This window comes from Aythya marila, assembly GCF_965140915.1.
Source record: "Aythya marila genome assembly, chromosome: 2".
NCBI classification, from domain to species: Eukaryota; Metazoa; Chordata; class Aves; order Anseriformes; family Anatidae; genus Aythya; species Aythya marila.
In genome coordinates this window covers 142,756,654-142,781,607 of record NC_139043.1, presented here as the reverse complement: position 1 = coordinate 142,781,607, position 24,954 = coordinate 142,756,654, and the positions used below count along the sequence as shown (strand labels likewise).

The 24,954-nt window shown below is 41.2% G+C and overlaps 1 protein-coding gene across 1 annotated transcript in view; it reads right to left on the bottom strand.

The window, feature by feature from the left end:
• Nucleotides 1-24,570, bottom strand: part of SLC30A8 (solute carrier family 30 member 8) — a 28,588-nt gene extending 4,018 nt beyond the window's left edge. The window contains exons 1-8 of the mRNA XM_082752674.1: nt 24,465-24,570; nt 14,585-14,789; nt 10,541-10,679; nt 5,481-5,634; nt 4,794-4,983; nt 4,307-4,412; nt 2,147-2,281; nt 957-1,124 (exon numbers count right to left, since the gene is read on the bottom strand). Of these exons, the coding sequence (XP_082608800.1) occupies nt 979-1,124; nt 2,147-2,281; nt 4,307-4,412; nt 4,794-4,983; nt 5,481-5,634; nt 10,541-10,679; nt 14,585-14,789; nt 24,465-24,544 (1,155 nt within the window). The 5' untranslated portion in view covers nt 24,545-24,570 and the 3' untranslated portion in view covers nt 957-978. The remainder of the gene's footprint in view (nt 1-956; nt 1,125-2,146; nt 2,282-4,306; nt 4,413-4,793; nt 4,984-5,480; nt 5,635-10,540; nt 10,680-14,584; nt 14,790-24,464) is intronic.
• Nucleotides 24,571-24,954: the final 384 nt, after the last annotated feature.

Sequence of the window (24,954 nt, the reverse complement as noted above, 5' to 3'; positions counted from 1 at the left end):
TCCCCCTACCAGGTAACAAATGGCAGCTTAATATATCAATCTATCATCACATAGTTACGTATTATCTATAGCCAAAAGCACCTAATAGTAAATTCTTATCTTTTCAGGTTGATAAAGCAGAAAACTAATGTGAACCTATTCCAAATAAAACCTGCATTCCCTAAAAAGCAAGGCTTCTTTAAACTTAATAACACAATACACTTCCCAGCTGCCAGCCTGGAAACTTAGTACCACCTGAGTTTATATATAATAATATTTATATTTATTTATAATATAACATAATTTATGTTATAAATAACCTGTTAATAAAATGAGCCCTGCAACTGCAGGAGTGAGAACTATGGAGTGGAAAAATACCCAGTCTAGTTCTGCATGGAAAGTGAAGCTGCATTGTTACGGTCAAGGGACATGCTGCAGAATATGGTACACATCTGATAATTTGCTAATATTCAGGAGGAGGAGTGTCCACCAGAAAGCAAGGAAAGCACATATCCCCATGCTGTTCTTTCCCAGATCTCTTCATCCCTCATGCTAGCTTAAATTTTCTTCCTTATCCTGAATAACCATGTTAAGCTTTGCTAACACCAAATTTACATTTCATTTCATTTTGTGATAATTAGTCTGTTTGTAACTTGAAGGTTGATTAGTTTTCTGTTACCTGTGATTACAAACAGAGACTCTTTAGTGTTGCTTTAGTATCAGTCTGTCACTACAGTGAAGAATAATTTAGAGCCTTTCTCTTTTAATTGAAGGTAAGCACTGATGGACAGGTAATCTAGCTGGTGGAAGGACCTAATACATGTTCTCTCCTAGTAGATAGTACCAACAAACAAAGGTACATGTGCTGTTTTTAGTCACAGGGCTTTTTAGTTCTCTTAATTACCATTTGTTGTTAATCAATTACATACAACCAGCACATATAGTCTCCATTGACCCGTAAGAGAAGTGATCATTACTTTGCATAGCATACTGCTTCCTTTAATCCCTGGGCTCCTGGCAGAAGACACAGTCTTCTTTCTGATCCTCTCCTGATTCAATCTGAATGGTGATGGAGTGGAAGCTGTAGTGCTCAAACAGGGCTTGGGTGATGTCTTTCAAAATCTTCTGGCTGTCATCTGTGTCTGCTATAAAGAGCAAGCAGAAAATAATCAAATTGCATACCGTGTAATAGTAGTAGTCAAAGAGTAAGTGGTTACCGACAGAAACTATTCGCAAACAGTCTGGCACTTCTACAAAGAAGATGATTTTGAGAAGTGTTCCTTGTCCTTTTTATCCTCATTTCAGGAGCTTGCATGTCAGCAAAGGTTTGTTCATTCAAGTATGGTAAGAGAATGTGATTTTAGCAAGAACTGAGCTATGTTTAATCACTAAAGAAATTCAGTTTGGCAGAAGATAAGTTCTAGAGGAAAGAAAGATTACTTAATAATCATTCAGTCACAGAGCAGCATCAGCGCTGAGTGATTTGGGTTACTGATAGACCTACTCCTTGTGGGAAGGTGGGACTCCATAGGGGATTTTGCCTATGAAACATCTCATGGCCAAACACAGGTGGAGTGTTTGTCTTACATAAACCATAAAATGTATAAGTTGCAAAAAGCAAACAAGAGATCTGATTTGGGTTGTGGATAATTTGTCAACAGGAATAAGGATATTAAAAAATATATTTTTAAAGATGAACTGTTGTCCTGAAGTCACCTCTATGTTCCAAGCTATGTTTTAAAGATTATTTTGCAGTAGAAGAGGCATCAGGAACACAGATTTGCCCTATAAGTTTTTGTTATAGCAATCAACAATTTTTACATATGACAAAACAACTCCAAAATCTATTTGATATTGTCAGAAAAATCCAGTCTGAGTCTAATTCTTTTAATTTATTTAAAATATCCTGTAGTTTACTTCCTTGTTCCACAGCCTCTGCAGTTTTCAAATTTTTTGGCTAAGTACAGGTCCTTGTTGTTTTGGCAAGATTTCCGGGAGGAAGGTTTGAAAGCTTTAGTTTTTTTATTTTCTTATTTTTTCCAGCAGAATGATGACATTTATTTTAACAAGCACCAGCTATACCATCAGTTGTATCCCTATCAGAAGTAACTGACCTTTGCCAGGCAGCTGCTGAATACTTACTCCCTGTTTACAGAAATGTACTGACCTGTGGCAACATGAGCAGATAGAATAGTTTGATTCATTGTCAGAGACCAAAGATGAAGACTGTGAACAGACTCCACTTTCTCAACTGCTAAAATTCTTGCTTTTATTTCATCATAAGTAAGTCCTTTTGCTGTTCCTTAGAAGGAGAAATCGGCAGAAAAAACATATTTTGAAGAGAGATGAATTATAATCATTAGAGGAAAATACATTATGTATCTTTACTCAGTTAGATGTACAGTTTTATAAAAATATTTCACACCAGGGGAAACCTGTCTATTTCAGAGTTCAATGTGAAATTTAATCCTATCTCTTGGACTTCTCCATGGACTGAGGTTCATGCATATGTTAGGAGACACTCTGAGGCTCCGATTTGCACAGGGAGGTGAACTGTTTAGCCAGATCATGTCTTTTGTGACTGTATATTTTATGGTATCACCTGAGCACCTGTCAGGGATTCTGTCCTCCATATATGATACAGAAGCATATGTTTAACAGAGATAGAAAGACAAACAAAGATTAAAATGTCTTGCCACAGAAATCTTAGAATAGATAAGATTAGACTACAGGTCTAGTTAATTAGTAGATCAGTGATTGTTTTCCTACATGAGCTTTTGTACAAAAGGTGATAATGATTATGATTAGCCTTAGTCAGAGTGAGGACACTTGTGATAGGTTTAGTTGGTATATGAAATTCAGAGTTCAATTCAAATTTGCCCAAAGAACTTAATTACGGGTCTTTCCTGGCATGAGACATGGGAATTTGGAAGTGCAGCTCTATGCCTACTTGAACAGCTATGCCTGTCATGATTCACTTGGATCAGCACATTGAAAAAATATTTTTAATACCACCAATTATGAGGTATAATCATGATAAGTACAGTATTGGTTAATTGGGTCTTTCATACCATAACTGATGTTAATGAGCCACTGTCAGTACCAGCTCCAAGTCCTCTTTAGAAAATTCTGGGCAGAAATATGCTTCTTAGGAGGTAGGAGACTGGCTTCATGGACCTCCCCAGAGGACAACATGAAAGGGCCTGTTGCAGAGGGGAGCAGAGCATTGCCAATTTCTTACATGTGAGTGCTGCTTACAGAAGCTGGCAATCACTGCTCTGAGAAGGAGATCCACGTGCATCAGGGGCTGCCAGACCTCCTTGCTAGTTCATTTTTTTCTGTAATCAAGAGACCTTCCTATTTGTCAGCAGCCAAGACACTACTAGCTGTTGCCTCCTATCCAGGTCCACTTCTACACAAACGTATTGCTATCTCTTGATCACTGACAACAGAACCCTAGAATTAGGTTTTACTGTAAAATAATATTGGAAATTTCCTTTCTTGAAGCAGAAATAGGAACAAAATGAAAGAGAAAAGTAAATAGTCATGCAGATAGTCACAGTGAGTAACTCATATCCGTTCAAAAGCTGTGTTGTTACAGCTGCTTTTCCCTTTAAGCCTGTCTTCATAGCTGAGAAAGAGGTTGCATTATATTATTTAGTGTAAGGAAGGCAAAAGTATGCATCTATGACTGCTCAAGTCATTTGGCCTTTCAAATCAAATGTTCAGGCCCATAGCTGGCAGGATTAAATATTACTGAGACTAGTTCTTCTTGCTGCCTTCATGCTGATGTGCTGGGAATTGTCTATTTCCTTGTGCCCGGACGTGACTGGAAAGCTCTGCTGCCTTGCTTTTCTGGACTGGCATAACTAAAAATCTTTTAAACTTCTGTCTCTTGCACTCATCCTATTTCACAGATACAGTTCAAAGCACAGCCTTTTTCTTTTCTTTGGTCTTTTTGGCAAGGAGTTGTATTTCACATGGGTAAAGGAATCACACAATGAACAAAGTGAGTAGACATCTCATATGCTAAAGGGTGTGATAAAAAGTAATGTTATGGCAAAAGAAAGCAACTTAGCTTTAGGAATACAAGATTTTTGGGTGTTCGTCACCTGTGCACAGATTTTTACAAGACTGAAATATTCTGGTGCAATGATAGAAACCAATTTTGATTAAAATTGCAATTAAGATTAAAGTATGATCACAGTTATGAGAATCTTGGAAAATAATACATAAGTGTGCTATTATACTTTTGTCAGCAAATGTGTTATGGAGAGACAGAGAGAAAGAACAAAATATAACTATTGATTCTGGAATCAGGTCCTACCTTCCATTAACACAATCAAAATATCCCTTAAAATGGTGATGGTGGTTGCCAAAACAAAGATGGAAAACACAAATGTGCAGATTGGATCAGCTATTTTGTATTCTGGCTAAAAAAATACAAAGGCATCACTTTGTTAATTTCATTATTAGTTAATCTCAAAGAATATTATATTCCAGTCATCTAGTACAGAATCAATGCCAAACTGCTTTGCCAGTCAGGGAACGTTAGAACAGGGGGTGAAGGTGCTATTGGTGAAGAAAGGGGCAGAAATAAAATTATCCTTCTTGCAGTTTAAAAAACAAAAAGCAAGTGTGACACTCTCAATAGTCTTTTAAATTCCCAAGAATTAGTATAATTGTTCTTGACTAACTTACAAACTATATAATTAAAACAGATAAAATTTTTGCATAATACCTAGTGTCATGATGCTGTGAAAATAACTGTTATTCTTAATTGCAAGGAAAGCATGTGAACTAATAAAACTAACCTTAAAGAAGATGATAAGTGCACTAATTAGCACACTAATACTCTGGAATAGATCCCCAATGGCATGCACGAAGGCTGCCCTCAGGCTGGCATTTCTCAGAGCTGGCTTTTCCGGAGGGGCTGACAAGGTTTCTCTGGTTTGTGCCCCATGGCTGTGCCCATGTCCAGTCTGGTGCAAAATCAGGCTTAGTCTGAAAGAGATGTAAAACTGTGAGGTGATTGTGTCTTTGAAACCAGTGATATCACACACGTCATTGCCCATCTTGCTTCTGAATGCTGAACAGTAAAATCAGACACATTGGATAAAAATAGAGTGGCTAAGCAGATAATTCCTAGGTGTTCCAGTGTTTTGCATACAAACAAGAATGCCTGTGAGAAGGGGAATTAAAGAGGCCTAATTTTCTACAGAGTTCTTGAATTTTCGTATGTCTAATAAAATGTGAGTTGGAGATTAATTTTTTGTAGAGCTTTCGCATTCATAATTACCCCTCCCCATCTGGCAGCCACCAGAAAGGAGAATAGCAACTACAACCTTCTGTGAGAAGCAGTTAACCCACTCCATATTCTCATGAAACTCATAAAGCCTTTATATTTTTTGAGGCCAAGATTTATCCATCATCTTTTAGTGAAATACACCAGCAGATTCAAGGTTAAAAAGTGATTTGGGGAAGGAAATAAGGTAACTTACAGGATGTTGGCAAGCATGGCACAAGCAGAGGTAATGAGCATCACTGTAGCATCGATATCATAATCAGGGTGTATCAGCCTCATGCTAGCCAAATACGTCAACACACCAGTCACCATCCAAATGATTACCATAGATATCAAAGCTCCCAGAATCTCTAGGAATTAAAGAAATCTAAATTTAGCAGGAATCATTACAGAAACACAAGAAATTTTAATGAATTGGTGCTAATGATTCCAAGTTGGCGAGTCTTATAGTCAGAAGCGTTACTCTTTGTGTGTAGGCAGCTTTGGTGCTCACAAAGAATGGGTCAAAAAGTCAAAATCCTTTCTGGTCATTGGCAAATCCAGTGGCTGCCCAGAGCAGCTCTATGCACATGGTGGCCTAACCCTGTTCTATGTTGTCTTTAGAATCATGGAATGGTTTAGGTTGGAAGCGCCTTAAAGATCATCTAAATCCAAGCCCCCTGTGAAGGGTAGGGACATATCCCACCAGACCAGGTTGCCCAAAGCCTCATCCAGCCTGGCCTTGAACACTTCCATGGATGGGGCATCCACAGCTTCGCTGGGAAACATGTTCCACTGCCTCACCACAAAGAATTGCTTCCGAATATCTAATCTAAATCTACAATTTTTTAGTTTAAAACCATTACTCCCCGTCGTATCACTATAGTCCTTGTCAAGGAGACCCTCTCTTGTAGACTCCCTTTAGGTACTGGAAGGCCGTTGTAACATCTCCCCAGAGCCTTCTCTTCTCCAGGCTGAACAACTCCAACTCTCTCAGCCTGTCTACATAGAAGAACTGCTCCAGACCTCTGATCATCTTTGTGGCCCTCCTCTGGACTCATTCTAATAGGTCCACATCCCTCTTGTGCTGTGGTCCCTAAGCTGAACGCAGGGCTCCAGGTGGGGTCTCACAAGAGCAGAGCAGAGGTGGAGAATCACCTCCCTTGACCTGCTCACCGTGTTTCTTTTGTCCCCCTTCCAGTGTTGAGATCATGGAGCATTTGGAGAAATCTGGCATATGTGCCTGCCCCAGGCAATACTGTGTGAGAGCCCCAGGAACCAGCTCACCTCCCCCAGTGAGATTATCTTGGCCACAGGAATAGAGGTGAGAGGGAAGGAGGAAAACAAGGCTCACTCAAACCTACTGGAAGACATAATCAGCCTCCAACATCCACCCTTATTTTTGCCTACCTCTCTTCATTTCACAGTTCAGAAAGTCAGTGAAAGCTCCCGACAAGGCCCTGCCAGCAAAACCTCTCTTTCCTGTCCCCTGGGACCTGTCCTGCCCAATGCCACCAGTACTGATAAGGACAAAAGAAGTAATTTTGTCCCTGGGGCAACAAAATTCAATTTTGTCTCTATTGGCTCTGAGTGGGGCTCAAATAAATCCACTGTCCCCAAGGCTACCTTTTATTGCACTGCCATAGGCAAGGTCTGGGGATGTTTGTGTGTACGTGCAGAACATTTTTAATAGGTTGTGGGACTAGTAGTTGCCATTTGACTTCAATGGGTAAACGTGGCACTTTACAAACACAACAGACGCAGTCGCAAAGAACATGAAAATTCACAGCAGAATGAAAATTCACAGACCTCCACTATCAATTCATGAAAGCAGCTGAAACTCAGTTTATGATTTTGAATGTATTTTCATGGTGGTAACAAATTTTGCAGCAGTCCAGGCTACAGATGCTTATAAAAATAACCATTTTGTCTAAAACTGACAAATAATGAATTAAATGGCACTGACAGGGAAACCTAGTTTTGCTTGAAAATACATAGAGAGAATCTAGAATAAAGTATATCTGGTGTTTATGTTTTCTGCAAGTTACAGAATGAAACCCTGCAAACTTGGCCCAGAGGAAAGTTTTGATAACTGTGAAGGAACCAACAGCTTTTGTGGACACCTGCATGAATGTCTGGGTGCAAATGTGCATGTACTCCACCACTCAAAGTGATAGAAGTCATCTTTACCTATGTAGGTGAAAATACAGATTATTTTTGTATGTAGCATCTTAGCAAAACCTAAGCTAATCTTATGACCAGTTCAGTAGTACAAGGTGTTTTACTTAAAATGTTCTCAGTTAAATTTCTTCTGAACTGTTAACACTACCAGAGCACAGCATACAATGCTGTAAAATAGCTTGAGAAACTTTGGACCATAAGAAAGAGAAAGAAATTGAAACTTCAGAGACCTCTCCTGCCTGGGAGTAGGTCTGGCTCAGACATCAATCTGATTCAATACTGTGTTTCTAACTAAGCTGCTGAAAGCAGCTGCTCACCCTAAGGAATGTGTTGAACCACTGTCTTGACTTATTCTGCTTCCTGGCTTAGAAGACAGGAGGCATTCAGGTGGCTCCTGCTAAATCCGAGCCCTGTCATACACAGTTTTGCATGACAAAGCCAATCTATCAGTCTGAGAGAAGCAGTAAAATACAGCTTCCAGTGTTGCAGAAGGCTGTAAGACTTCAGCGGTCAGCACACTGTGACTCTGCTGCCTATCAGACTTCTCTCAGCTCCCTAAGGCACCCACCTGCATGTTAAACTGGAAATAGAGCTGGGGAAATAAGCAACAGGATAATTATCACAGAATGAATTAAATAGCCACTGACATTTGATGTGGATCTCTCATTGCCACAAGGATAAAAAGACAATAAAGTAAATGATAGGTTTTGAGGTTCCACGTTGCAATGACAGAAACATGAACAATCTCACACAGACTGAGGGTGAAATTCCATGAGATGGCTGAACCCGCCTGCCACCTCCTTGTCATTAAGAGAAAGGTCTCTCACTTTCCTTTCCTCCAAGGCTAAGAGAGTTCAAATGCACACACACACACACACAAAATTATGGATGGTAAGTATTACTTTGCTAAAGCTGCATAATTTAGCTGTGTGTTGGCAACATAATACCAGGTACACTTGGCTCACACTAAAACTCCATCTCATCCAACAGCCTATTTCATAGTGTTGGTAGAATATATTTAGGGAACAATATAAAGACAGGATGAGTATCACAGGATCACAGAATGGCTGAGGTAGGAAGGGACCCCTGGGGTCCATCTGGTCCAACCCCAGCTCAAGCAGGTATGCTCAGAGCAGGGTGCCCAGGACCACATCCAGGTGACTTTTGAAGATCTCCAAGGAGGAGACTTCACAACCTCTCTGGGCAACCTGTGCTAGTGCTTCGTCACCTGTACAGTACAGAAGTGCTTCCTGATGTTCACAGGGAACCCCTTGTGTTCTAGTTTTTCCCCTTGCCTCTTGTCCTGGCCCTGGGCATCACTGAAAAGAGCCTGGCTTCATCATTTTTGCACTCTCCCTTCAGGTATTGATAGACACTGATGAGATCCCCCCCAGACCTCCTCTTCTCCAGGCTGAACAGTCCTAGCTCTCAGTTAATCCTTGTAGGAGAGGTGCTCCAGTTCCTTCATCATCTTGGTACCCCTCTGTTGCACTCTTTCCAGCATGTGTGTGTCTCTCTTTTACTGGGGTGCTCATAACTGGACATATGTCTGCATGGTATGTCTTATCTTGTAAGATCTGCAGCTACAAGCAACCTTTCCTTGCAGACATCCTGAGTCCAAAGCTGCTTCTGGAGTGTCATACTGAACATCCTTGAAGCATTCACCATCCTAGTCCTAAGTTCATGTGTGTAGGTGTCCAAAGCCATTTGAGATAGACCAACACCTCCATGTATGGCTTGACACAAAATGTATAGATGACCCATAACCTTCTGGATGGGCATCTGGAGATCTATGGGACACATATAGCATTTCAAACAGCATTAATCACTTCTATGTAAGCAACTAAATTAAGCCACAAGACAGACACATGGGATTCATTTAAAGACTGAGGCATCCAAATTAATATATCTACATGTAGTTGTGAGCTACCTGTCTAAGACACCCACATGGGACTGTCAGGTATGACAAAGGCCCTGTGGAGATCCACATCCTTTTGGAATAACAGCTGAAAGATACAAAGACTTCTCACATGACACCAGATGTCTATGTTCGAATAACTGTATTGAGGTCTAGATATTTAATTTATGTAAAATGAATGGTAATTCACCAAGATCCCTGCTCCACTGACTGATGGACAACATATTCCCATTTCCTAACTGTGAGTGTTTGGTGGCATTTGAGATGCCTTGGTCTTGTTTTTGGCATCCTGTGCAGTCTCTTATTGGTCCCATGTCACAGTTGCTATTACCATGCAAAAGCCTCAGACAGCCTAGGACTGTTCAGGTACCACTAGACCTCTATGTTTAAGCAGCTGAATTGAACCTAGATCTCTTCTGAAGATATGAAACTTGATCACTGTGCTTGCACATGCTCACCTATTTGTATTTATATTTATGTGTCCAAATTTTGAATAGAATCATAACCCCAGATTTTTTTTTAATTTCTTTTTCTCATAGTTAATATTTTGCTGGTATCTTGTATTTTGTAAAACTGCACTTGCGTTTGATTTTCAGGCATCTGATATTAGGTGTCATCCATAAATATGTCAATTTTAGCTTCGGACAGAGAATGTTCAAAACCTACCCATGTTTCCAACTGATTAAAAACAATGGAGATAAAGAGATGATTTAGAAAACAGTAAATATTACTGTCTCTTTTATATAAATGTAACATTGTCTTTTCTAAGTAAGTTAGTGCTTTTTGTTACCTTTTAATAAATTAAGTAAATACTCACTTTAATGGCTATTTCTGCTATTATAGAAGCGAGCTCTATAGTAGGTTGAGTATTCAGTCCTGCTCACTCTCAAGTCACTAAGGGAAGCCATTGTTATCTCAGACAAAGCTAGCACCAGCCCAAAACTATACGAAATAATGAACTGGAAGACATGTTTGTAGGGAAGCATAAATGGGCTCTTTACTTCTTTGAAGCTCATTGGCTTGCTACTTTTGTGATGTGTTCTGGAGGCTTTGAGAATTTTAGCACACTATCTTTCAATTTCTGCAGACCTTGTAGGACATTAGCACATTTTCCAGTGCCTTTCTATGATGACTTCCCTTTCCCGTTTCACATGTTCACACTCTGACACATTTCCTACCTGCTCGGTGCCATCCGAAAGTTAACTGCTTGGTGGGAGGTTTTGAGGCAAGCCAGAGTGAGACGAGGCTGATAAGGAAGCTTGTCAAGTCCACCAGGATGTGTGCTGCATCGGTGATCACCGCCAGGCTCCCAGCAATCTGCCCACCTGTGTGAAATGTGTATCCGTATCATGGCCCCGGTCAGAAGTTTGAGTCAACTAGATCAAACTTGAGACCTGAGTTGTTACACATCAGAAGGAACATTTAGTATTCAGCGATCACACATGACTCAAAACTCTTCATAGATTGCTTCATTTTGTACCACATTCACACAGTGAAAGACATGAATTAATAAAAAGAAATGTGATGGTTTTCTTTATCCTAGATACGTAATTGAGAATGTCCTAAGGATAAGAGCTGTGATTCATAAGTGCTGTGTTTATATTACTATTGGGCTATTTTACTATGACAACTTTAATATGTTTCTTGGTGAAAACCAGTTTTGGGCATCACATTTCCTGTATCCTCCCACTATGTCTTCACATTGGTGATATTTTATGTACGTACAAAAACTCGGAGCCTTAGCCTATGGAATTAATTCACAATTTGTAAGAGGAAAAGGTGCACGTTTTTCCTGAGTTTTAGATGGCTGGATGCCAGACTGTTTGTCATAGGCAACATTAAAATAGGAGTAAAATGAAAGGTTCCAATAGAAGAGCTGTGATAAACAACTGGGCATCTTGGTGAGGGCATAGAAAAAAATGTTCTGTTTGCAGGACTAATCTATCATTTTGCATCTGTAATGCATGATTTAATTTTGCTGCTAGAGCTCAAAAATGTGGCTGTATGTCATTTTACTTTGGGGGTTTTGGTCTTACGTTAATTCTGGGGGAAAAAAATAGGCTGTCTGAAACCACATTTCTTTTACCCAGTAAGCCAAATACTATTTTGCCAAGTTCTTCTAACCATGTCTCAGGGCTACAGGCAAATCCAAAGAAACTGAGGATTGCTTTAAACCAACCCCAGCTGCTGGTGGCTGCAAGGGAAGACAAGGATCACAAGCAGAAAGCTGTCCTGCCAACTTGTTACAGCAGGGGAGTGTGTTCATCGCAGTGGAAATGTAGGAAAATGGAAATGTGAAATAATAGACCCAAAGAATCTAGTTTCTGATTTGGCAGTATCCTTCCATCCTTCCTCAGTCATTTAATTAATTTCAGCTCACCTGTTTCTCCTGACCACAACCCATATGAGAATCAATGAATCTTGAAAAATATCATAAAATCAAAAATGCCTCATTCAAAACCTTTGGCAATATACCACTGCCAAGGGGACATGTAGACACAACTCTTGTTTCATCACAGATGGAAAGTCTTCATGCCAGCAGGATGCACTCACTACCTGTCTGATTTCTTCCTATATTCAAATTTTAGGTTAGAATATCTAATATTGTGTGGTTTGTCACCACACAGGAATGCATATCACTCATATAAGGAGTATATTTTTTGTTACCTCCCTGTACATCCCATTTACAGCTGCCCGAAATTCACTTCCCAAAAGGGAGCAGACAAGACTGCAGAATTCTGGAGCATCTCATTCCTCGCAGTAAAATGCAAAATTCAACAGAATGGGGATTTCTCAAGACATGAGCAGGTGTAAAATCACATTTGCTTTTTGATCATGACACAGCTCCTAGACTTCCACTGTTTGCAGGGCAACTCTTTCCTAAGTAGAAAACAATTTTACATAGCAGAGGGAAGGACTGTCTGTCAGTGCACAGATGTTAACAGCCAAGGCATCAGCTATCTTTCAGCAAACAAATATGTAGAGCACAAGCTGTCTGCAAAGCCCAATTGCATTTTTGATACTGTATTTCCATGTTCTTTGGGACAACATTACAAAAGCTTGCTTCCAGCCTGCTGTCTTTGACTAATGTTGGCAAATGATTACTTTATTTATTGTGACATAGCTGGTGCTTTGGGTGAATTTCTGAGATCTCAGTCTGTTTATCTTAGCAACCTGGTCAAGTCTTTGTGTTTCTTTTCATTATGATGAATCATGCTAGGTTTGTCTCTCTTTCCAAATGGAAATAAACTACTTTGAAATCCACGTTTGGTCCTTAGCCACTGAAAATCCTTTGTAAACACTTATATCAGGACTGTACATAGGGTGTCATTGGCTTGACTGATATCTCCAGATCTCTGGAGATTGTGGTGGGTCTGCATTAGAAGAAGAGAAAATTGTCTTTCAGAGACAGTTGGTGTATCAGGCTCAGCAAACAGTGCCCCTTTTGGGAGAGCAGTGAGGGCCAGCACAGATGGTTAGAGAAAAAAGAAAAAAATCACAGAAATGATCTAGGGATTCAGTGAAACACAATTTTTCAATATATTTGAGATTGATGTAGCTCTGTATCTTCTGTTTACCATAATAATGCCTACAGAATCTGTTTGTCCTTAAGAGTGGTAGGAGGGGTCACACGTTCTTTACTTTCAAGAATAAAGCTTGTGTACTAGTTGCAGGCTTTTACCACTTTGTATCAATACACACAACAAGTGGCCTTTATGATTACTATTACTCACGATGGCTGTTTATAGCTTTGTATACCACAAAGCAGTAGAAAATGTCAGTCACTCACTGGTCAATCATCAGGCACATGCTGTCTAGCCTGATGATTAAAAAAATTAAATGTGTGGTTCATAATTACAAAAATCTCCATAGACTGCTGTCTGTAACTGCTGTTAATAACTGGTTTGTCAAAGTTTAATGGTCTGAAGCAAAATGGTCTTCAAGGCTGTTACTTAAGCTGTCACTGCAAAAAAAGCTGTATGATTCATTAAGCAAAATGAAACATTTAGTTAACATATCATCTGTCCTTCCAATTATCCTCTAGCATTGCTGCATTCACCAAACTTAGGCCTACTGATTATACGGCTTTGATAATAACGCTTTACTTCTGGCACTGGAAATTACTGCATGGGGATTAGTGGCGTGCACCAATTTGCATGGGAGAAATGCACGTGACCTACAAACAAGTGGGCTTTATGCAGATGAAACCTGTAGGAGGGAAGAGTTGGAGAAAATCCGGCTGGGTTTGGCAGCCAGGAATGAAGGCAGAAATTCAGTGACTCCTTCAGTGCCTCCAATTCTTACCTGTGGGGAAAAAAAAAAGCCTTTCTATTGCATCTTCACAGGGCTCCAGAGACTCTGAGTCTAGGAAACCATGGGTTTTAGAAACCTTCCTCTCTGATTTTTCCTACATCCCCTTGGGTGCACGTGGCTAAAGCCTGTGGGATTCCTCATTTCTTACCTCACCTCATCAGAGAAGGGGAAATTAAAGAGCCAGGAATTATCAGGTAGGTATAAATATCAGAGAAGCCATACAGAGAGCAGATCAGTGAGACAAAATGAAAGCTAATGTTCTAGGAGGGAGCCAAAAACCTATGTTGGATGTTGCAGGATAGGTCCAGAATCAGAAGCTAATTAGGCAAGGGAATAATCTTCCATTGATCCAGAGACATACCAGCAGGCCAATTTAAAAGATAAACGTGCCCTGGTATAAATACATTGACTTAACTGAAGAAAAGCAGATGGTGAATCTGGCCCTGGATTTCCCTGGATTTTGTAAAGACTTTTGAGTTTAATATCAGATCCTGCTGCTAGCTGCCTTCACCAGCACTGAAGGCTCATTGGCCTGGATAAGCATGAAAAGTCCTTTAATCTTTTCCAAAAAAAACTAACTCAAGTTATTAAAAACCCATTTGTGACATGATGCTAAGACACGGTAGCCACTTTTAGCTGAGCTTAAATACCTGGGAGAACAGCTTAGACCATTAACTGATCCTCCTATTCCTACCCAGATGCAATCCTTAAGTTAATATATGAAAATATGTTAGTTTCACTAGGGAAAAAAATAAATAAATAAATAAAAGGATAAAAGGGTAAAAGGGAACTATTTTATCCCAGGTGGGTTCATCTGTATGCAGTGGGGGTCACTGCAGGCAGAGTGGGTGCAGAAGGGCAGGAACACAGCTGTGCTGGGCACAAAAATGAGCTCCCTTTGAGCAAACATACTCCCCTGTAATCTCAGCAACCATGAAGAAGATGCAAATTACTGATGCAGCACAGAGCTTCCTCCGGGCTTGATGCTGCTCCCTTTTCCTGTTCTCATAGGCCTGAGAGTAGCCGTGACAGTGATACGCTGGATTAGCTTCAGCATCTCCTGCTTCCTGCTGCTGCCTCTCTTCATTTAAATTCTTCTGATGCCAGCTCATCCTTTGGGATTGAAAGGAACAGAAGGTTAAAAAAAGAAACACCCTGGTTATTTGAGCATCTAGCCCTGCAGCCCCAGAAAGTTTGTAATTAATGCTTCTGTAGGATAAAAACAGGATTGGGAACAGCAGTTCATAGGAGAGGCTTGCTCATGCAAGCAGCACTCTGTGGGAGGGAGCTGCACACGAAATGACTTCTCTGGCTGTGTTTCCCAGCTCTTCAGGCACTCCTACATCATTTACCAGTTTATGGAGCACAGGGTGACTTTCTTAGGCTGTGCATGTTGTGCACATAATGATAAAGGTTACAGAAAGGAAAGGACTTGGATTGCACAGCATGAGGTTTTCAAAAAGTCATACCTCAGGCAAATACTAGCCAAGCTTGGCGTAGCTTGGAGATAATTCTGTGGGAATTTTCAGTTTTCTATTCCCAATGGCTTTGTTGGAAGACAATTTAAAAATAAAATTAAAAAAATATATATATATTTTACAAATATAATTGTCTAAAGATATTTCTCTTCTCTCCCTGCATGCAGAACTGTTTCATCTCAAAGTCCCACTTAAGTACAAAAACTATCACTGTTTCTGCAGAGACTGAGCATGGAAAAAGTTAGCCCAAAAGTTTCAAAGGCATTTAAAAAATAATAATAAAAAAATCAGTTCTCCAAAGGATGATGACATCTTTGTTCCACTGATTTCTTAAAAAAAGAGAAGTCCAGCAGAAGTGGGTCTTGGAGCATCACTCAAGATGGTTTCCCAGCCAAATTGGATTTGTCACAAAATTTCAGTGCTGTCCTCCTTATCATTTTTGCCTGGGAAACATGGAATGGGAGAAGAGGAACCTGGAGATACATTGCATTGCAACTGCAGGAGCTCCTGGATGACCATTGCACATAGTGCTTTCACTAGAGCAGCCCAGAATCTGCCCAGCTTATTCTGTGAGGTTCCAAGGTGGTTTGGTTAGCAAGGACGGTCCCTCCTCCATATCTCCCAACCAAGAAGAGCCCAAAGAGGAAAAAAAGAAAAAAAAAAAAGAAAAAGAAAATAAAATATAAAAAAAAGCTCATCTGAAAACCAGTATGCCACTCCAGCTACACCATTTGTTGCTGCAGCTGCTCCTCATGTAATACCCCCATGGCAAAATACATCCTGCCATGTACCAAGGCTCGTGGGAGCGCACTGTGGTATGCAAAGGGGAATTCTGCCCAGATGCACATTTGTAACGTTCATATAATCATGTTACAGCTATTCATGGTTCATGTGCGCAAGGTCATGGTCTGTAAGCCTGTCCAGGAGTGCACTAAACTCCCCAGATCTGCTATTTCAGTCTGAAATCAGTCTGGGGGCATGACATGAAGCTAGGTTTCACTGCACCTTGTAATGACTTTTCCCCGTTCAGGGTGGTGAGGACTTTCCTTTGGGGACAAGAAGAGTTCTTTAATCTAAGCATGAAAGAAAGCTGTGCTCTGGGGAAGTGCAAGCATCTTAGTGGCTTTCTGTGGTGTTTCTGCACTGTTTAGAGAAGTGTCAGGATGCCTAAAATCTAGGATGATTTTCTGGAAAGAAATCATGCTGCCAATCAACTCTGTTCAATGTCGAGGGAAAAAAAAAAAAAGCTGCCCCAAAGTCACAAGCTTTTCCAGCTGTCTTTTTGGGCTGCAGCTGCTCAGTGGGTCTGAGTCCCACCAGGGCACCCCATAGCCCTCACCCACCCATGGGTGAGAGCCATTGGGTTCATCACCTCCTCGGAGGTCCTGGTGGAAGAAGAGCTGCCCCACCTGGTCACCACCATTTTCTCCACTTCCTTGGCAGCTGAGACCCACGACTGTAGATAATCAACATGGATTTGGGTTGGTAAATATTTTTGAGATGTTCCAAGGGTTCAGTGTGTTCCCCTGAGTCAGCTTGTTCCCAGCCAGGTCACCATGTGGTCTCTGTTTGCTCAGTGGAGGCAACCGATTCCCCCTATGTGCCTCCATGGAGCTTGTGAGAAAGAGCAGTGACCGATGCCTGGAGACGCTGAGTTCTCCTAGTCCCTTTGTGTTTTTCTTTATTTTCCTCACAACAACAAATAAACGGGAGCTGAGATGCCTGGGGAATGGGCTGCCCATCTGGCAGGCTGGGTGCCTGCAGCTAGTCCTTCTCCACTGCTCGAGTTTTACATCCATCAGACTCCTCGTGTGCACCATGTCACTTGCACACAATGTTTTGCTGATGAATTAGACTCAGAAGGTACCACAAACTGATTCCTTCCAGATGGCTGAATAAAATACTGTAGTTTTCTCACTTTCCCCTGGAGGTTGGGGCATGCGAGTTTTTCTTTCTCATGATCCCTCTCTGGAGTTAACTTCCAATGCTCTGCAGTTTGCATGTAAAATTAATTTCCCTTTAACTCAATTTTCATCAGCTGGCACTGAATGTTAAAATCATCTTAACGACATGAGTCATGATCCGCTCAACAGCCTGTCAGGGCAGGGATGCCAAAATTACCCCTGCTGATTTCTGAGCCACCAAATCCTTTCCTTGTTGCTAACAAAATGGGTCATTTTCTGACCTCCCTCCCTTTTTTAATCTTCAAGTCTCTTCATCAGCAAACAAAACCTTAGAGCACTGTCAAGGGGTAGGAAAGCACTGTCCACAGATCTCATTGAACAGATGCAAAAGCAAACAGAGACAGCATAAACCCACAAATGTCACACTTTTCTGTCTAAGGGGTGCCTGAATAAAAGCAGCCCGGTTGTCAGAGGTGGCGAGCATTTGCTGCTCTCTTTGAACTCAGAGAGCAGCATCCAGCCCCATGAGTCAGGAAGGCTCCTGTGTGCTACCTTTTTTTTATTATTATTCCAAAGGCAGCCTGCCACTAATTAAAAGAATCCAAGATACGGTTTTATAAATGTGTGAATCAAAAGCTTAAGGTGCAAAGATCAGCTCTGTCAAACTATAAACCCCTCCTGAGTGTGTTAGAGCAAGATGTAGCCTTTGAGCATCAGATCTCTTCACCAGCACACCACAAGAAGAGTCCCAGATTAAAAAATAATCTTTTCTCCATTTCAAATTCTCTTTCCTTTAAAAAAGACAGTCAGGGGAAACATCAGAGAAAGGCACTTACTGAGTCATGCCTGGAAGGATGGAAGGAGAAAATACATATTGCAGATTCCACACAGATCATTAGTAAGAGTTTTTGATTGCAACTTCCTTTTGTTTGTTTTCACTTGATCTGTTGGGTGCCTTGATCTACGGGCTGATGGGAATAATTGCCGTCCTCCTAGACCATTATGAGACCCCAGTGAAAAGAGCAAAATGTGGAATCAATGCACTTCCCGCAGGAAAGCATCTCCTTCCCAAGGGAAAGGAGTAATTTTTGGTGCCTGAAAGGATATGAAAGTGCCTTTGGAGAAAAAATTACCTAAGCCAAAGTCACATCTCTTATGCCACTCTGATTTCAACTGATGTACCAAACTTGAGCATTTCCAAGTCACTTAATACCTTTTTACAGCCTGGCCATCCAGATACTTATTTTTCTTACATGGCATTTTGGACACAAAACAAAGGCAAATGCGCATTTGCATACATTTAGATATCTACTAGATGGTAATTGTTCTGATGGTTATTTTATTTAGTCTCATTTTGAGGGTTTGGCCATGTATGCATGAATCTATTTTGAATAAATTTCCTTCTGCATAACAGCATAGCAACACTTGTACTCAGAGCAAAGGTGCTTGTAGCATCCAGCCTCTCTTGTGAGCATGAGGCAATACACAAGGACAAAGTACAAGGAAAGAACATGTCCAGAGGGGTGCCTCCCTGGTCCCTTCTTCCAGGCTGCACAAACATGGCAGTATGGCATTCTGGGGCAGTACTGCGAGCTGGATGAACCACAGCTTATGTTTAATAGCCCTTTATTTACTTATTTTTTTCTGTACAAAACTCAAAAACTCCAGCCACCAGTATATCCTGGGGGCCACCAAGCTGGAAGGCAGCATGACAGAAAAGGAGCTAGAGTCCTGGTAGACGCCCAGTTGAACATGAGTCAGTTGAACATCAGTGTGCCCTTGCTGCTAAGAAGGCTAATGGTTTACTTGGCTGCATTAAGCAAAGTGTTACCAGCAGGTCAAGAGAGGTAATCATTCACCTCTGCTCAGAACTGGAGTACTGTGTCCAGTTCTGGGGTCTGAGTACAAAAGAGACATGGATGTACTGGAAAGAGCCCAGCAGAGAGGCATCAGGATGATAAAGGGACTGGAACACCTCTCCTACAAGGATTGACTGAGAGCTGGGACTGTTCAGCCTGGAGAAGAGGAGGCTCAGAGGATCTCATCAGTGTCTATCAATACCTGAAGGGAGAGTGCAAAGAGGACAGAAGCAGGCTCTTTTCTGTGGTGCCCAGGTCCAGGACAAGTGGCAATAGGCACAAACTAGAACACAGGGGGTTCCCTGTGAACATCAGGAAGCACTTCTGTACTGTGCAGGTGACCAAGCACTGGCACAGGCTGCCCAGAGAGGCTGTGAAATCTCCTCCCTGGAGATCTTCAAAAGCCACCTGGACGTGGTCCTGGGCAACCTGCTCTGGGTGTCCCTGCTTGAGCTGGGGTTGGACCATATGGCCTCTAGAGGTGCCTTCCAACCTCAACCATTTTGCAGTTCGGGGATTCTATGAACATGGCTGTTTAAAAATTTGTGAGTTCCACAGTTTAATTATGATTTGTGTAAAAATAATGCAAATAAAGCTGTCTGCCTTATATTATAATTAGTTCTTGTGCTGTTAGAAATAATGAATGACCAATCCCTGTTTACCTTCATCGCATCAATCATGCTTTTATGTATCATTATTATAAACCTTCCACCATCAATTTTCTGAGACTGAGTTAATTAATTTCTGTTTCATAGCTCTTACTATCTTGGCTATAATTTTCTTTCTGACATGAAGTGGGCATCACTGTTCTATGAAGATGGTGTATGGCAGTATTGGGCAGACACAGTCCTTTCTACAAGGTCCTCATATCACCTAACATGAGTCCAAAAGCAATTGGACGGGTTGTGTTGAGTTCCCTAAGATACTGCTTGGTCTTGGTGTCAGTTGGCAAGCCATTATGAAGGAGACATAACCACAGAGCCCACAACAAAAACCTTTCAGAAGTCACAAGAAGCACTTAAAGTTTTCCTCATCATTGGCTTTCACAAGGTACCAGGAGTAGTGGAAAGCCATTATTTGATGAGGGCTCTTTGGTCCTGTAAGTGTTTTCATATCATCTACATGAACACAGAAAAAGAAGAAAATATTTCCTACACATCTCTAATAGAAAATCAATCTCCACCTGAAGAAATCATCTCCCAAGTACTCTTCAAACTTTTTGCCTCGTGATATGAACTGAACAGATAAGAATCAAGTACAAGCCTAAGGCTTCACTGATAGAATAACTACCAGTTAATTTAATGTTATAAACTTATGCATGAAGACATGCTCTAAGGTAGTTACACATCTTTCCTGCCTTCAGCATTGCCCTTTTTCTTGTCTCTTGTCTCAAAAGCTTATTGTTATACAGCTGGGCTGGAGTTGGTAACAGTCAGTTCTTCTGTAAGTCGTAGGCCCTTAGTAGTAATGTGGGATAGATGTCAGGGTGATTTAGCAGAGAGCAGCAAAACTTTATTTCCATCATGTACCTTCAACAGAAGAAGTAAATGTAGGGGCAGTTTTGCCACTTTAACTCTATGCTTTAGACTAAAGGTGACTAAAACTTTGAATTCATTTACCTCTATATATGCTGGTCTTTTCATTTCAGTTACAGTAAAATAAAAATATAAACCTTGAGACAGGAAACCTTGGGTTTCACTTGTACTCAAAATCCCACTGTAATGATATATAAAGAACATAATCATAAATCTGTGCTACATCAAGCCAATATATAGCTCACAGTGTAGCTGGTACAATCTGATGCAAATCCTCTGGTTTATGAGGTGGCATATTGAATATTTCTGGTCAATATTACATTGATCTATTGCCAGCAAGAAATAAGCTGGCCCGTTCCAGAAACTGAATTCATGGAAACTTCAGGAATTTGGTCAAGATATTTCCCTAGGTCTTTATAAGTGATTATCTAGATCACTTGATAGATAACCAACATACCAAATGATAAACTCTCTGAAGAATTTATCCTCCCACATCACCACCACTGACTGTTAAAAAACAATAGAAAACTGTTGTGGGCCTAATTTAAAGAGAGGTGATGTAAGTCTAATCTGATTTGACTTACAGACATTTTTTGAATAATGCAGGAAGTTCTGAGTGCTCGGCTTCAGACACTTGTAAAAAACTATGGTTCATATCCTTCTTGGAGACTGGTGAAAAGTAGAGCCTCTCGCCTATCCTGGGACCAGTCCTGTTTAATATCTTTATCCATGACCTGGAGGAGGAGGTGGAGTGCACCGTGATCAAGTTGGCAAATGACTCCAACCCAGGGCTGCAGCTGGGATGACAGAAATACTGTGAAATTCAGCAAGGATAAATACACTTGAAACAGACTTTTGAGACCACCTCTGGAATATTGTGCACAGTTTGGAGCCCCCAGTGCAGGAAAGAAGCATGGGATCCGCAGGGGGCCACCAGGATAGCTGAGGGCTGGAGCACTTGCCCTGAGGGAACAAGACTTGTCAAACCTAGAGAAGAGTTAGCTTCAGAGGAACCTAGCAACAGCTTTACAATGTTTTTAGGAAGTTATTGAGAAGATGAAGCTTTATTAATGTGCATGTAGGAAGGATGAGGACAATGATCATAAAGTGAAAAAAGAGGGGTACAGACTGAATATAAGGAAAGGAAAGAAAAAGAAGAAGGAAAAAAAAAAAAAAAAAAAGAAGAAGACTGTGAGGATAATTCAGTATCAGAGCAGATTCTCCAGAGAGGTTGTGCAGTCTATATCCTGGGAGATAGTTTCAAGACTAGACTGGATAAAGCCCTGAGCAACCCTGTGTGATCTCTGGGCTGACCCTGCTTTGAGCAGGGAGTTGGACCAGAGACCTACTGAGGTTCCTTCCAACCTGAATTATTCCATAAGCCTATGGCTGACCTGATTTTCAGGGAGCTCAGCTAAATCCAGGCCCCTTTTAAGAATCTGAAGTTTGGCAGGGGAAGCCTCAACACATCCAAACCCGCTAGTGACTACTGACAGGCTTGGCATGTGCAAAACACTCTTCCCCACAGCCTGTGTGCAGGGAATGGGGCCTGTATTCAGACTTCCTACTCATATGATTGAGATAAAAACAGTTTTGTTCCCTGTGTATTGTAATAATGGCATTTATTAAAAAGAAAGAGGCTGGGGGCTGGCAAAGAAAGAGGCAATCTGTGTGCAAAATAGATTCTGTTGAAAGCATTGGAGCTGCTCATTAAGCCTACACACAGGGAATGGAAAAATGTGGTAATTTATACCAAAGGCTAAAATGAGCTTATTGCTACTGATCGGCTTAAGACACCTGAAGCTGTGCCCGCAGCTGGTCTGTGCAAGCCCGAGCACAGCAGGCTGCCTCCCCACCACCATGCCGGGTCCCTGGGGTAGACTGGATGTGTCCTCTGTGCCACTGGGCTGTGAGGGCTTCCCCTGAGCAACCAAATCTTCCCAGGAGGAGGGAGACGGGAGGCTGTGGCTCTCCCTTCTCATTTCTGGAATAAAAATGAGGGAGGGAAATTGTAACCATCAGCCCTGTGAAGGAGCAATGAACAGAGTTGCTGAACAGAGGCATGGGGTGACACAATAGGGAGGGACGACAAAATCAACAAAATGAGGGTTAAATATGGTCATCAGCACTTGCATGTAGGTAAGGAAGTTCATACAAGGCATCATTATGGAGAAATCCCCCAAAAACCTAACATGCTGGGGTGTGTCTATTAAGTGCTTGCACACAAAAACGTGCAGTATGGGGAATAAACAAGATGAGTTAAAGACATAGGTACAGTTGCAAGGCTATGACCTTGCTGGGATCACAGAGACATAGTGGGATGTCTCCTGTGACTGGAGGGCTGCAATGGAAGGTTACAGGCCCTTTAGGAAGGACAGGTAGGGGAGATGAGGAGGGGGGGTTGCTCTCTATGTCTATGACTAGATGGAGTCCCCAGGGATGGATGAGAGGCTGATGAACGTTTATGGACCGGGATTAAAGGGAGGGCAGGGACAGGTGACATTATAGTGGAGGTCTGTTGCAGGCCACCTGGCCATGAAGACCAAACAGAAGAGGCCCTCTACAGACAGATAGGACAGCCTCATGTTCACAGCCCCTGGTCCTCAAGTGGGATTTCAACTGCCCTGGTATCTTCTGGAGGAACAGCACAGCAGGGCATAAGCAACCCAAGAGGATCCTGGAATGTGTTGATGATAATGTCTGTGAATGACTAATTAGTTCTTTCCATTAATAAAACTTCACTTGACAAAAATAATAATAATAATAAATAAATAAATAAATAAATAAAAAGGCCAGGAATAGGTGCAACACAAATATCAGGTACTTGTATGACATCCCTGTCCTAACAACAAGCCCTGTCTTAGGACACCCTTCCCTGCACCATATAAAGGCTTTGTCCAGAGATGTCCATGTGTCCAGAGGGAGAAAGGGGTCAAAGGACTTCAACCACTGGAGCTGTGCCCACACCATTGCAAATTATCAAAAAGGCTCTGAGATTCTTCAGTAACAAAAATGAATTGCAGAATCATGTGACATTTTTTAAAAATATAAATATTACCACAAAAGTCCTCTTGGACAGTGCCATGTATATTTATGGAGCCATGTAATAATATTTAAATAATAATCCAGACACTGAAAAGACTAAAATACGATGGCAGTGACCCCAGTATAGGAACATGGGGAGACAGATTTCCATTAGAACTGACAGTGTTTATGCCAAGTTTCTGTCCTACGCTTTTTAAGGGAGCCAAGCAATAAATAACCTGAAAACCAATGAGATAATGGAAATGTCAAGAGGTGCTAAGCTGTAACTGAGCAGCTATTTTCTTTTAAAAATACTTGCTGGTCTGAGTCAAGAGGAAGAATGAAAATAAGTTCAGCTGTAAAACTATTTTGTGATAGACATTTATACTCATTTTGAAGTCAAACTACAACACATCATATGTTTTCAGAAGGTCTTTCTTCACTCAAGCAAACATTTACTTATTGGACCTCTGGCACATCAGCTTCAAGCCTAATAGACTATTCACATAAGTAAAGCTTTGAAAGATCAAGTCCTTTGCAGTATCACTTTTCTTTCACATCAGATAGATTATTTAGACATCCAAGCATGAAGGAGCCTTGAATCAAACATGGTGTCAATAGCACTATTATAATTCAGCCTAAAATTGCAGCATAATCCATAAGGTTTTGCATCCTACAATAAATCTACTAAGCTTATAAAATGGGTATCAGGAGACACTTGCTACAGCAGCAGATTAGTTCAATCCATCACAGATGCAGATAGATCAGGCTGCTGTCTAGTAAATGTATCAAACATCTACTAAGAAAGTTTGAAAAGGAAAAAAAATAAAAAGCAAACGAAACATTTGGAAAGTAGTGAAAGATGTTCCCTGTAGACACTGTGAAACTCCCCATACTTCAGCTTTGGCAGCTCATCTGCAGGTCAGTGCTTTCATGTTGTTGGCAGAGACAAAGCAATGGCAGAGAGGGAAGCACAGAGCTGTGTTACCTGTCTAGGGCTAAGGAGTACTTCTTGGTGTCTCTCTCACTCACAAGGCACGCTCGTTCAAGTCCCTTTTTGGCAGCCATGAGGACAATCGTTGGAGTTTTGTTTGTTTCCCCCTCCAATGCTCCTTGCTCCGTTGGCAGTGGATGCCGGCAAAAACCTCGACTTATTCAGAAGTCTCTGCCAAATGTTTCTCAATGAAAAGGTTTTAATAATCTTCTCAATAAACCCACGGCAAGAGAAAGCGGCTTTCCTATTGCTGGTGGCGTCACTAACAAGCCAAACAGTAACTCGCTGAGCCTGCAAGATTGGAGGGTTTGGGCCTCCTTCTCTCTCTCTCTCTCTTTCTCTCTTTTTTTTTTTTTTTTTTTTTTTTTTTTCCCATCAATTTTTTATGCTGTGATATGATTTTTGTCATGTGGTGAGCGAGTGCTCTCGCACTTGCTAACTCAGGGTCAAGCACAGCTGTGTGCACACTGACTTGCACACACTA